The sequence below is a fragment of the Mesitornis unicolor genome, unplaced genomic scaffold (genome assembly GCF_000695765.1).
Source record: "Mesitornis unicolor isolate BGI_N332 unplaced genomic scaffold, ASM69576v1 scaffold10028, whole genome shotgun sequence".
In the NCBI taxonomy this organism is placed as follows: Eukaryota; Metazoa; Chordata; class Aves; order Mesitornithiformes; family Mesitornithidae; genus Mesitornis; species Mesitornis unicolor.
The window spans coordinates 16,534-30,103 of NW_010201191.1; the positions used below are offsets into that span (position 1 = coordinate 16,534).

The following is a 13,570-nucleotide window of genomic DNA, read 5'->3' on the forward strand; positions in this document are numbered from 1 at the left end:
TTAGCTTCAGTGCTGCACTCTGGCATGAAAACTTGCTTGTATGGTAATATATATCTTATTAACACTTTGCATACCTGTCCGTATCCAGGGCTACCAGTGGCTTTTCATCTGGACTCTGGTCTAATGACGAATAGCCCTTATTGGGAACGACGAGCCTGAAATAATTAAATGTTGTCTGTTAACCACACAGTAAAGCTTAGTACCACACATAGTATAGGACAAAGCTATAGTCTTTCCCCATTTCACTTCCTTGCAAGTCCTCCTTTTTTGATGAAGAGGTTTAGATGGGTGCAATTCAGAGGAAGCGGACTGTGTCTCTGGGTAGCTTTGAGCAGTTTCACAGGGATGAACTGTGGACAAGCCTTGGGAACATGCTCCTCCCTGGAGAAAAAACAGTGGGGACACTCCACACTTCACTCTGGTGAACCTTTTCTTCTAGCACTTCTTGTCATATTGGATTGCTCGTTTTTGTGTTGCACCTTTTTTTTCCTAGCAATGAGTACCTGACACTACCAATGAGGAAGAAGGAGATGGAGGTTAATGGAAGGCAAAGGATCACTGCTGCTACTGTTGTACTATTGGAAATCAGGGATCTGGTCTTTCTACCCAGCCCCCACAACACAGCACTTCTGAGGTCTCAGTCCTAAATTTAGTAATATCAGAAATATGAGCTGGTGGTTGCAGTGTAAGAGGCTAGTCAGACTACCACTTTTTGAATCCCATTATTTTATAATGACTTCACTTCATCAGAAGTGTTACAAAGGTTGTTGATGACTTTGCACCTTTAGTTGCCTGAGAGAGTTTGTGAAATGGAATACAGGCTTCAGAACTTCTAGGATAAGGAAAATGCATTAATACAATGGTACCTAGTTCACAACAGAGTTGCTTCATCCACAAAATCACACAAAGACTTTGGTTCATATTTAAAATAAGATCAACCAAAATGAGCAAATGGAGTAAGATTCTGTGTTCAGTAGATGGGAACCATAAGAGTGATGAAAATCTCCTTGTTCAGTGGGTTAGCTCAGGTTTTCTCCCAAATGAAGAACTGATCTTTAACAACACACAATGAAGCACAACGATGCTTCACTAAAAGTATGGGAAACATAAATCTAAAGATGATAATCCATCTCATCCATGCTCCAACTACTCTCTACCTACCTGAAATATTTTTCTGCTTCTGCTTAGAAAATTTCAGGAAGCCATTAAAAATTTAGCAATAAGTAGGCCTGCCACACATTGAAGATGGGCAGGCTCAGAGTAAAATATATCAGATGTTATCACAAAGCAAATATATAGGTTCATGACCAGTTGTATTTTCTTACTGTACTCACTGAAACACAAGACTAAAGAAATTAACATTTAAACTGATGCAGCATTTCCAACCTGCTGCACCAGAGGACTTGAGAAAATGGGATCCACTTGCAAAATACAATACCCTTTCTCATAGCACTGGGATCATCCCTCTGCTCCTAAAGCATGTAGGAATGAAGCAAAGAAGCAAAGATGCCTGGAACTGAAGCTGTGATCTAGCAGCAGCAGTTTGCCCATACAGATATCAGAAGTGCTGACTTTCATGCTCACTCTTCAGTTTTCAAGTCACTGCTCCATGTATATTCACTGATCATTGTTACTATACCTTGAGTGAACAAAGCACTATCAGGGGATCTAGAAGAACACTTTGTGGTGCTATTTATTTGTCTAAAAAAAGTCACTACAGCTTTTTCTTCAGTAATGTCTTTTTTCTTAATAACGCAGAACTCCCATTTTTCTTCAACAGACAGAAATTGTGATAATGTCTCTGCCCCTGATCTGAGTCTTTCCCTTGCATCCTGATTGCCCTTATTTTTGCATTTACTGTCCTTGGAACAAAGCCTGGTAGCAGTCTAGCTGCTTTCATCCACAGTTGTCCCACTACAGGCTTGTTCTCTCAGTGGTTTTGCTCACTTAATGTGAAATATGTTGTGACACAAATGTGTTTAGGTTACCCTCAGAATGGACTGCAATATCTGGCTGTGCCCAACTGGTGAGGACGGTGTTGCGGGTTCTGCCTGTGCTTGTAGCAAATGTGCCAGCATCACCCCAACCTTGTTCTATTTGCTCTTAGGGAGCATAAGCATGTTATGCATCCAGATCCTTTCACCTCTAAGGCTGGCTATGCCCCTACCCGACGAGAAGACCAAATGGTGAAGGCAACCTGGTACTGGAGGATGGATGTCAGGAATTGACACAGATAATACAGAAGAACAGAAGCCTTTGGGTACAAGGAGGAGGTGGAATAGAGACTAGGAGGGGCAATGTGGTTTGCCTAAATGAAACAAAACATCTTTAGTGAGAACAGCAGAACTGTTAAAAAGTGGGAAATGGCTTTGGCATATTCTCCTCCTGCAGAGACCAGAGGAAGCCAACAGTTGAGTCTTAAAGAACAGCTGTAACCTAGACATTTTGCAGAATTTCCCACTACAGCGTCTCCTATTATACTGCAGCCAGTATACTGTGAAAAGAAGCTGCTTGAGCAAGCCTGTGGCATTTCTGCCTTCCTGGGGTTGCCCTGTCTGTGGCAAGACAGACCAAACCACTCTGAGGTATTACTAGGGCTGTGTTTGTGGTGCAGCATGGTTCCCAGAAAGCCAAGGGAGATGAGGACTTGGGCCAGTGGGACCCTGTGCCAGACATCTCCCAGCCATATGGGAAAAATTGAGCTTGGCTACATCTGCTACTAAAGCAATGGCTGCAAAACTCTGTTTTGTAGATCCCAAGGGATGCTTCTAAAAGCAGTGTGAAAAGTAACTAAGAAAGGCAAGCCTACTGCCAGCAGCTTGGCTGTGGAGGGCTCCACATGTCCTCTGAACAGTGCTCAGGTGTCCACAGATGAAATAAAACTGTCCTGGCTGTTAAAATGCTTTTGTCAATAGGTGTCACTGCTCTGCTCTTCCCCATTCAAATCACTCTTCTTTCCATCAGCAGCTCAGAAACAACAAAAACTTCAAGCAGAAGTCACTGATTCTACATGTATGCACTGCACTTATTGCATCTTCTCTCTCTTATAGTCCTCCACTAATTTCAGTGTTTCTAAATCTCTCAAACAGCAAGTCTACTACCATTCCTCTCGGGAAGCTAGCATGAAGCTTATAGCCAAAAGAAACCAAGTCTTTCCAGCTTGTATTTGTAAGACAAGGAGAAACAGTGGGTGTGGAAAACCCAGCTGAGAGCATTTGCTGAAATTCTTGCTGCCACAAAAGGCCTGACTCCTTTATATGGTCTCAACAACCAAACACAGAGTAGGGAGCAATGCATTGTATTCTACTGACATTGCAAGGACTTACAAATAAAACTTGACAGAGTCCTGGCATGATTTATGGCTACTATTTTGGGTTTTGAGAATTAATGTGAACAAGGAACCTCATCTGTTAGATGTGTTGCATACAGAGGGGCTCTGACCTGCAGCTCCAGTTCTACCTAATATATGGTAATCTATGCAAATTTCCCATTCATGATGAAACACCCAGCATTCACACAGATTCTTCTGTCATTTTAAATTAGGTCCTCCACTAAAACCCACCACCTTTCTTGTAGAATGCAAAGTGTGCAATCTTGCAGGCTCAGGGGGGTTCCTGCCTCCTGAATGCTAGCAACTAATACATTAGTGTACTGAAGCTTGGACGGCAAAAATAGAAATACTCTTAAAGAAAGCATTCAGCTACGAATGTCTTTGTTTACAGCAGTTTGTAGCACTGTCAGATACTGACTACAGAGATGTGCCAAAGCAGCTTCAGCAAAATATGACCATGCTGTTCAAAGTGGGGAGAAGGTGTATAGCAAAGCACACAGAGATGGATTATTAACAAGACTTATTAAGTCCATCAGTATGGGGAAGGGGGTCATCATCAAAAAGGAGCAGGGGAACTACTGCGATAAAAGCAGCAAAGGCAGAACTAAGCTTTAAACCAGTTTGCGTTACATGAAGCAGCATCATACTTCTCCCACTGGCAAGATTATGTGTTACATGACTCTACCTACAACATGGGAGGCAGTCATATCAAACCCCAGGTTTTGAGCAGGCTGGGCCGCCTCTGCCTCCTGCAGGCTGCACTGTCACGGGTTCTGGGCTCAGCTGTCCCTGCATCTCCCCAGAGTAAAGGATGCAACACAACACAGAGCATTTGGGCCTGCCAGCTCTGGGAAGGGTGACTGCTGCTCTTGCAAAGCATTTCACAGTAGGCACATGGCAACGAACATCGTCCTTGTCCATCCTAAGGCCATTAGGGATTCCCTCCCCATAAGAGAAGCTTAGAACACAGCTGAGTGCTTTTCCAGTCCTTTACCTTGTTCGTGCCATCACGTTGTTCTTCTTGGGTTGCTGATTAACTGGGCTTCCCATGTTGCCATTCTTCAGGGATCCCTTCCGAGCCAGCTCCCTCTGCTTCTCTGCAATATGAGATACAAATGGGAAAAGCAAAATTAGGGCAACAGCCTGGCGGGCCAGCATACAGCTGCAGAAACTCTGATTTGATAGCAGCAAAACACATAGCAGAAGTAACAGCAAAGGATGTGAGCTCTCCATCTCTCAAGGAGGGCCACTGCAAAGGCTGGATGAGCTGTGTCCGATTGCCTCCAAGGTCACCAAGGGCTAAAACTAATGTACCTTGATTCACAGCAGCTTGTTGACAATGCTACATGAAGATGGTCACGGAGCTTCTGGATGAGACCCAGCTTGGGCAGACAAAAAGCAGAAACCTTATTTCTAGCTGCTGCATGGACCCAAAGACTATGCTTTGTGCTGGGCAAGAGAACTTGTCCTTTTACCTTTATCCTCCTATTGAGGCTGCTGCCTAAGGGCCCCAGAGGGGATAGAAAAGTGTTTCCATCAGACCAGCAACACCAGTTAGTGTTAGCCCAGCCTAGCTTGACACCAGGCCTGAGTTATCACTTTTCCTAGATGGTAACTCACCAGACTAACACACCCTGCAGCAGAAAGTGTTGCTGTCTTCCTTGCTTCTCATCCTGGCAATCTGTGGTGTCCCCTGTGTGTCCTTCTCTTTTATCTCACATTGATTCTTGGGAGCTTGCTTTCTTTATTTAAAAAAAAGTGAAACTTTTTGCAGCTGTATTTTTAAACAGCATATTGTTTGCTTAAATTTTCAGACTGTGTTCTGCTTGCTGCTGAAATGTATCTTAAAATGTGGACGGTATGTCAAGCTTTCTTCATGTATTCAGTACAAGAAGGCATTTAAATTAGCTTCTTTAGGAGAGACTATTTCTTTTAATAACTTCTCACCACAGGATCACAACTAGAATTTGGGTCCAAAAGCTAAGACTTCTGCAGGTATGCAGTGTCTGTGCTGTATTAATACAGACCTGACTCAGGCAGGGACAGTAGCCCGTGTACGATGGTTATCATATCAACTGATACTCAGTTTTCTGATCCAAAGTCCCTCCTTGTCTCCTGTGGGAAATCAGTTGGGCTGAGTTAGCAATTAGCCACAAAAGTTGAGCTAAATGCCCCAATCTCTTCCTTCAATGCCAGGCAATACTTGCCGGGAAAAGCTGAGAGTGGGGCCAGCAAGGCAGGAAAGTGCTTGATTAAAACCATTCTCCAGAGTGTGATAAAGTGTTGGGAACTACTTTTGAGTCATGCCTGAGTAACAGGGGTTTACCAGACTGCTGGCTGAGGAACTACAATAGTGAATTTGTTTTCCTTTTGCTTTTCCTGCGGTGTGTGAAATGTTGTGACGTATTTTTCCTCTTGCAGATTTTATTCCCCTCGGAGACTAAAGCACCTTTTCCCACTTGTCATGGGAAGGCGGAGTGCCTACCACGGTGTGCAAGTGCAAGATGGGCCATCCCTGTCCTTTCCACACAGGTAAGAGCAGGTGGACACATGTCCAAGGATGCCTTTTTTGAGGGACAAGTAAGCAGCAGAGATGCTGAGATATCATGGTGAGGATATCATGGTACGGCTGAGGAACTTGCAGGGAAGAGTACATACTCATACAAACCATGCCCAGCCCTGCTCCTGCTGATAGCAGAGGTGAATAAATAATCATTGAACTAGGCAGGAAAAGGATCGGATTAAAAACTCTCTTTGGCATGAGCAACAAAGAGACAGATACAGGATCGAAGTCAAAACCTTTTATCAGAGTAATTTCTCAGAACTGGAACTTGTAAATGCATTGGTTTTCTCTGCCTCCAGAATAAATGGTTGGTATTTTGCAAGCCATGTGAATTTTTCTATTCAGACACAGGTATAAAGCGGGGTTTCATGGAGGCAAATGTTTACAACCTTAAATACAAACCAATTTCCAATGATTATCCACGCCAGAAGCTCCAGTGCTGACCACACATACAGAGGGCTGAGACAATCTGCCAATACTTTAGGAAGTTGTATAATTCAGAAAGGGCACCTGACTCAGAAACAGGGTTACAGGTTTCATTTTCTGTCAAGGTAGTAGTTAAGGCTTTCCTGAGCCTTTTAAATGCACCGTCACTCTCTGCTTTCTATCGATTGCTCAGTACAAGCTCTAATGCTCTTCTCCAACTCAGATTACTCATTTGCCTGATGAATCTGGACTCTTGCTAAGTGTCTTTTCCCTCCACCAGGTCTCTCCATGACTATTTCTATGCTATTACTGAATGCTACTGCAACATGTGGGTCTGAATGACACGAGATTTCCTATATAACCCCTTTCTTCTCTTATTTAGTGGCTTGGAGTGAACCTTCCCAAGCGCATAGGAACATCCATGTCTGCGTCTCCAGCCAAATTTCTTAAGCATGAATCAACATTTCATCTCCCTCTCGGATACTACGAATCCTGAGTCCCTGATGGCCAAAAGGCAATGACTACCAAGAAGAACAGGAGGCCTGCTCAGCTCTGGTGTGTTAGGACAAGTTCCTGGAAGGTGGTGATGTGCATGAGTCACTTCAGGCTCTGAGGCAAAGTAACACACTATTTGAGCCTTACAAGTATTATAAACTAGTGCTACTTCTACCATCACCCAAGGGAGCTTTTGAGTGCCAATCTCTTGCAGTAATTCTGGGCTATAAACTCCAGCCTTGCACACCAACCATCAGGTCCATCAGAATGGGGGAAGGAGGTTTTCAGTGTCCATTTTATGTATGGTGCTTCCTCCTGGTGTAGCAGGTGAAGCTTGTGAATCCCATCTCTAGGTAGTAAGTTCCTTCCCAGGTTTCCAGCTCATCCAGTTTTTGTCCTTAGGCACTTGTTTGAAGGCCAGGTTCCCAAACTCTAAGTACTTGAGTTCTTTTTAGAAATATGACTGATTTAGGCACTTCTGAAGATGTTGCTTTCAGGGTCTGACATTTTACCAAAACCCTGTAATTTCACAAATTAAAGTAGTTCCCATAGAATCTGCAAGCAGATACATAACCAGAACAGTAAAGACAAGGTGAGAAGGAACCACAATCCAGCCTTGATAAGTAAATGGCATTTTTCTTTAAAGTCTGCGCCGTATTGGCTGACGCTACACCCACATGAGCATGAATTCTAAGATCACAACCCTCCACTGACCCAGCTGTGCCAACCTCTGTGCTGAAACCTGGCAACTACGCACCTGGGCAATTCTCAGGGAACAAAAAGCTAAGATGCTCTTTCTTTTGGAGTCATCCCACACTCTCTGATATGATGTCAAGTATTTCCCATTGGACTTAGATGAGACCTTGGTTCCCATATCTCCCCTAACCTCAATGCCACTGTTTAGCTTGAGACACTGAGGGCATAGTCCCACCAGAGGGGATAGGCATACTTTGTCCTCAGCAGTTGGTGGTCGATGCTAGATATGAAAAGGCTTTTCATGTCTGTGACTGCTTGCGCTGCCTGCAGTACTTCATTACGTGCAATGAACTTCCATGAAGGCAATGCAGCTTGATGGAAAATTGATGCTGATCCTACAAAACTGCCTAATTCTGAGCAACTCGGACACTGGAAGAATGAGAAAGGGTTAACAGGCTCTCCTGCTAAATAAAGAGAAAATAGGACATACAAGAACAAACAAAATCCCAGAAGACTCTGTTTTCCAGCCACTAGTTACTTTGTGTCTGGTGAGTTTGCTGTTGGATGACCAATGAAAAGCTAATACAGCACAGATAAGAGGTAAAGGACAGAGACTTGGAGATGGAGAAGCCACAATGAGACAAGGCTGCTCTCCAGCTACTTCAGAGAAACCACTGATTACTGGCAGTAACAGAGCAGTATAACAGCAGAGTTCCAACAATGCTCTTTACATGGTATTTGCAAGTATTTGAATTTGCTTAGCTTTCATTTCACTTGGCTGATCTACTTTTTATCATAGGTGCCTGGTGAAATACACTCATGGTTTGTTATCCCCATTCCCACGAAGTGGTGGTGGGCGACTGAGCACACTCTGAGTACAGGTGTGATGGCCTGCAGAGCCAACAGGCGATCATTAGCAGTAACAGCAGGGCTGGTACAGTTCAGGGAGAGACAGCTTTAACCAAATCCACTAACTTTCCAGACAGAGCAGAGGAGGTTGGGGGCATGAAGCAGCCTGCATGTGCTTTTGACAATAAGAAGTATGCTCAGTTAGGAGCGTGACGATCCTGTCTGATCATTAGCAGGGTTGCGCTGTTGGTTAATCTACCTGGCTGCATGCTTCAGTGGACCAAAGCAGCACTAGCTTCTGTTTCAGTGAAGAGCCTGGAAAACACAGACAGCCGTGCTGTCAGCCTGACTCCCTGGGGAATTTGGCTGCACCAGTTAGACATAAGCTAACCCTGGACACTGTGTCAGAAGAGGAGCACAAGAAGTGGCACGTGTGCATTCATGTGTGCATGTGTATGTGAGGAGGAGGTCCAGGACCCTTCTGACATCACTACACTGCTCTGAACAGCATGTGGCACAGCCTTTCATCTGGACCTGCCAACCACCACATCTCACATCTCACTGCTCCTTTCTTGGCTACCTTGTCACTTCATCTTTCAGACACTTTGTCCCCTTATGATGTTAAAATCACTTAAAGAAAGAATATTAATATGCTCAATGAGCAAGCTGCTACCTTTGTGCTAGCCTTACACTATCCTGTTCTGCTCGCTGACCCTATCTGGGCCACTCAGTATCTGCTCCAAGTGCTGTCTCAAGGTAAGGTCTACTGATGACAACAGCCAAAGAGGCTGTGTCAGAGGACAGGCAAATAATTACATGCTGGCAAATGGAGCAAGCTCCCACAGGGAACCTCCATTAAAGAAAGTCATGTCTAAGATGACAGGGGGTTGAATTTCCCACTAACGAATTCTAACAAATTATTTCAGACACTACTGTATTACTCAGTGCAATTTAAAATGGTTACCTGTTCAGCTGACTGGATGTATCTATCTGCTTTATGATGAGAGAACATAGTAATGGAGCATGTGAAGCAGAATGGACTTAACGTGACTGTGTCTATGTTAAAAACCAGACTTGAATAAATCTTTACAATTATTCCTTTAGTTTCAGGCTTTAAACAAAATAATAATCAGTTTAAAAAACATTATCCTGTTTCTTAATAATGAAATGCTGCACAGCTTCTTTGGTACATGAGACTATGTAGGGGGTCATTGGCTTTGCCTCCACTCTGCCCAAGACCAGAAATGGCAAAAGTCGCTGCATGCTTCACTCTCTTGTAGAACTGCTCCTTTTGCAACATCAGACAAAGCAAACAACCCAGAAATTTGGTGACCATCACCCTTTACTATGCTGAAAAGCTATTTGGGGGGTCAGACCCCCCAGATTCATGGTTCCATTTGTCCCAAGATAGTGAGTGACTCCAGCTGTGGTCAGATGGTGGTGGGTGGAAAGTGGTTTAGGATGCCATTGCCTCTCACTGCCACAGTGCTTGAGTGGGTACATCCTCCTCAACTGAGGCAGCCTGATCAGCACAATTGCCATTTAGTGGCAGAGGAAGCTGATTTGCTTCCCTTGCACAGTGGGTTGGAAGCACACAGACACTGACTGCTCCTGTCTCTGATGAGAGCCACTGGCTGAACCTTGCTAACTCAATTGCTTGTGAACCTACCTGACCAGGAGGAGACAGAGCTTCCTCCTATGAGGACAATGCAGTGTGAGTCCATGGGATTTGCTGCAGTGGTAAGACAAAGAGAAACTAATCCAGTGTGACAGAGTTGTATTTTCCCATTTTCAAGTTCTATCAGATGAGATTTTGGGATGTATTTGTATTTTGGGATGTATCTGTCCCCTGTGGCCAGCTGAGACTTGTTTCAGAGCCTGAGGACTGCAGTGATTCCCTGGTGAATTCTACCTTCTCAAGCAAGCTGAGAATTTAAATTATGCAGTAAATAAAATTAATGTCTGTTCACATCCCACTGAATGATCAACAGAGTCGTGAGCAAACTGACAGAGAAAGAACAAAGTGCTGACTACAACTTCCACATCAGCCCAAGTTCCAGCTTCAGCTCACTTGAATCATTTAGCTCACAGACATTAGCATGCATCTAGTTAACACTGAAACCTTCGCTACCTTTCACCTCTGACAGGCAGTATTTGCCAGTGAGAGCTGTGTCACTTCTTGGAGGGATTTCAGGGCATGTACATCAATAGGGGCTTTGCCTGCAAGCTGTACATAAAAGGAGGCATAAGAATGCTGTGTGCTGGGGCCATGCTGATCCCACTGGGGGCTGAGCTTCCTGGGGAGGTTTAGAGAGTGTAAGTGTGACCATGCAAGTGGCATTAGCAGAGCCGATGGCTGTGCCTCTCTGCACTGGGAAGAAAGGCAAAAGAAAAGTGATTTTTACTAAACAGTGGTAGCAGGAACAAAAAGGATCTATCTGTGGCCAGCTCTCTGCTCTGAATACAGGGAATACGGTTTCAAGTTGATTGCACTGAGCACCAGCACTAATTATTCAGGACAGGCCATCTGAAAAGGATTTTTTCACCCAGCTTCAGAAAAGACTGTTCAGATAACCAAGGATCAGATAGCTAAGTCATCCAACTACCAACTTGGGCAACTTGTACAAGAGACAGTATTTTAAGTACGTTATTTTTCCTGACCCAGTCAAACTTGGGGAAATTAGTGAACTACATCTAATTGTGAGAACTGGCTATCAAAAGCAGGTGTAAAATGTGTCTTCCGAGGTCCCACTTGGACCAGGTTTTAAGCAACCAAGTAGCTATGTTTCCTTATGTTTTGCTGATTTGGCTGCTGCTCTGTCCATTTGGCGTGGCAGCCTGCACAAACATCAATGGATTTTGAGTGGTTTTAAGCTTCCTCTAGGTCCCAAGAAGGCCTGACCAGATAAAGAACTGGTAAATAACCTAGGGAGCACAAAGATAATGTTTGCATATCTTACTCAAGGATGCAGCTCTCACCTTCTCGTATAGGACCTACTACTACAAGCAGTCAGTGCACTGCATGCACAGCAATGCAGGGCTCATTTTGGGTTAACGCTCACCTACAGCGCTGCCTGCACAAGTTACAGAGGGTTTCTGATGGCCTGACGGATGTTACTTTATGTATTTCCCTTCAGAAAACGCACACCAAACTGAAGTGCCACACTTTTCCTTAGCACCAAGGAGGACAGGTAAATGAGTGCTCTGGTTCCGACCAAAGCTATCATCTACTTACGTTGCATGCATCTCCAAAAGTGACTTTATGTTCCAACGACATGCCCCCATCCCCTAGACACGCTATCCCAGCCCCAAAGCTCATTTATCTGACCTTCGTGTGATTATAGGAAGGAACAGCTCTGCTTAAATCCACTCCTGGGCTTTGATGCGTAGGAGAGCAGGGCATCCAGTGCAGTTAGCAAACAAAACACTATGGCTGTAACCTTTAGGGAAAAAACTTACTATTTTGAACACAGAATTCTACCTCTTCATGGCACAATATAATCACGAGTCATCTTTGTAAGCTGTATTTTACTGCTGCAAGACACCATTTAACTGGTTTACCTTAAAGCCATGCAGAGTACCTGGGGCAGCAGGAGAGCAGAGAACTGGGATTCCCAGCTCCCAGTCCTCTGCCTGAGCTGTCTCTGCAGCCATTTTATTTAGACAGCTTGCAACTCGGCAGCAGCAAGCAGCAATTCATCCCTCTTCATCTTTGAACATCCTTCTGTACTGATTTCAAAGGCATCTATTGTCGCACTTCCCAGCTCACAAGGACATTTTGTTGTGATTCAGCCTGTGCTTTTTCACTTAATTTTTAAGGATTGAGACTTTTATTCCTAATGGCTGCAAAATACTGCATATAAAGATTTCATTCATCATTGTCAAAACTGGAATATATGAACAGCATCAGTCTTATTTAAAAGTATTTTTTCATCTTTCACATTTATTTTCAGAAAGGGATTTATCAGGTATTTTCTTGTACTTTTCAAAGAATATTTTTCCTGCCAGCCAGAAAAACGAAGTTACATATCTCAGAAAGTGTCTGCATCCTGACAAGCCCAGCTAAAAAATGTCAGTTTATAAACTGCGCTCTACAAATCATAATCCATAAAACTGAGCTACTTGCTCCTTTAACATGTTTTAAAGAGACAGAGAGAATTAAGCTATTTCACCTGGAAAGAACTTTTGCAAATGCCCCCTAATTTCTATTGATCAGAATACAGGTTTAAGTCAAAGTCATTTACTTGACTGTGCTGTATGGTGTAGCAAACAAAAAAAAAAGGACTCTATTAAGTGCAATTTAACTGTCTTCATCTAAACAGCTCTCTTCATTTACAGCATCACCTACACTAAAGGCATAATCTTCCAGAAAAATTGAGTTAATATTAGTGCCCATATTACATTTGTTATGGGTCCTGATGTTCTGTGAAGAAGCATTAAGGTCACTGATGCATGCAGTAAGTGTGATGTGTGTTTAGGCGAGTAACAGTATAACCTTGCTTAGCTGAATAGTCACAGCCTTCAGTTACACAGGAGATCATAATATAATGCGTATTTTTATAAAAAAACACTTGAATAGAATCTGATATAAGTAGCCTTGAACTGCATACACACTTAATCAAATGCCCATGCTTGCATGAGTCTGAAATACACACTAAATGATTGGTCTATGGCAGAGAGCACATGTTTTATAGCCTATATGAACAGATTTAATTGACTGTAATTGGAAAAGCTTTCACTGGTTAGCAGAGACCTTGCTTGGAATGACTTGTTGAGTTCCCATCTAGTAGCCAAAACAAGTAAGGACAGAAGTGTTAATGCCACAGGCAGCATGCGAGCTTGGAGGAAACCAGCAGCTCACTGACTCCAGCCTTCTGCTTGGAAAAGATCCTTGAACTTTTCCTGTTCTCAGGACTGGACTGCAGCTGACAGGCACAGCCCTGTTTCTAGCTTTGATTTAGTAGCAAAATGTCATATATTTGATCCATTCTGTTTCACCATCTGCAGCATTGGATTTCTACAACCCTATGCATCTCGAACAGAATTCCGTATTTGCTATCTAATAAATGAAAGCAGATGGAGATAGGCAACCAGGCTGGTTAACATGCTGAAAGCATGGATACACCTCACCCCACCACCATGCTTTGATAGATTCCTGCTCTGCAGTGTGATACTTACTGCTTTCCTCCCCAGGAAAGGGGAAGGAAGAG

General features: G+C 43.6%; 1 protein-coding gene across 1 annotated transcript in view; it reads right to left on the bottom strand.

Moving 5' to 3' along the window:
• FAM219A (family with sequence similarity 219, member A) overlaps positions 1-13,570 on the bottom strand; it is a 35,693-nt gene that overhangs the window by 1,808 nt on the left and 20,315 nt on the right. Inside the window, exons 2-3 of the mRNA XM_010189989.1 lie at positions 4,326-4,428; positions 75-155 (exon numbers count right to left, since the gene is read on the bottom strand). Of these exons, the coding sequence (XP_010188291.1) occupies positions 75-155; positions 4,326-4,428 (184 nt within the window). The remainder of the gene's footprint in view (positions 1-74; positions 156-4,325; positions 4,429-13,570) is intronic.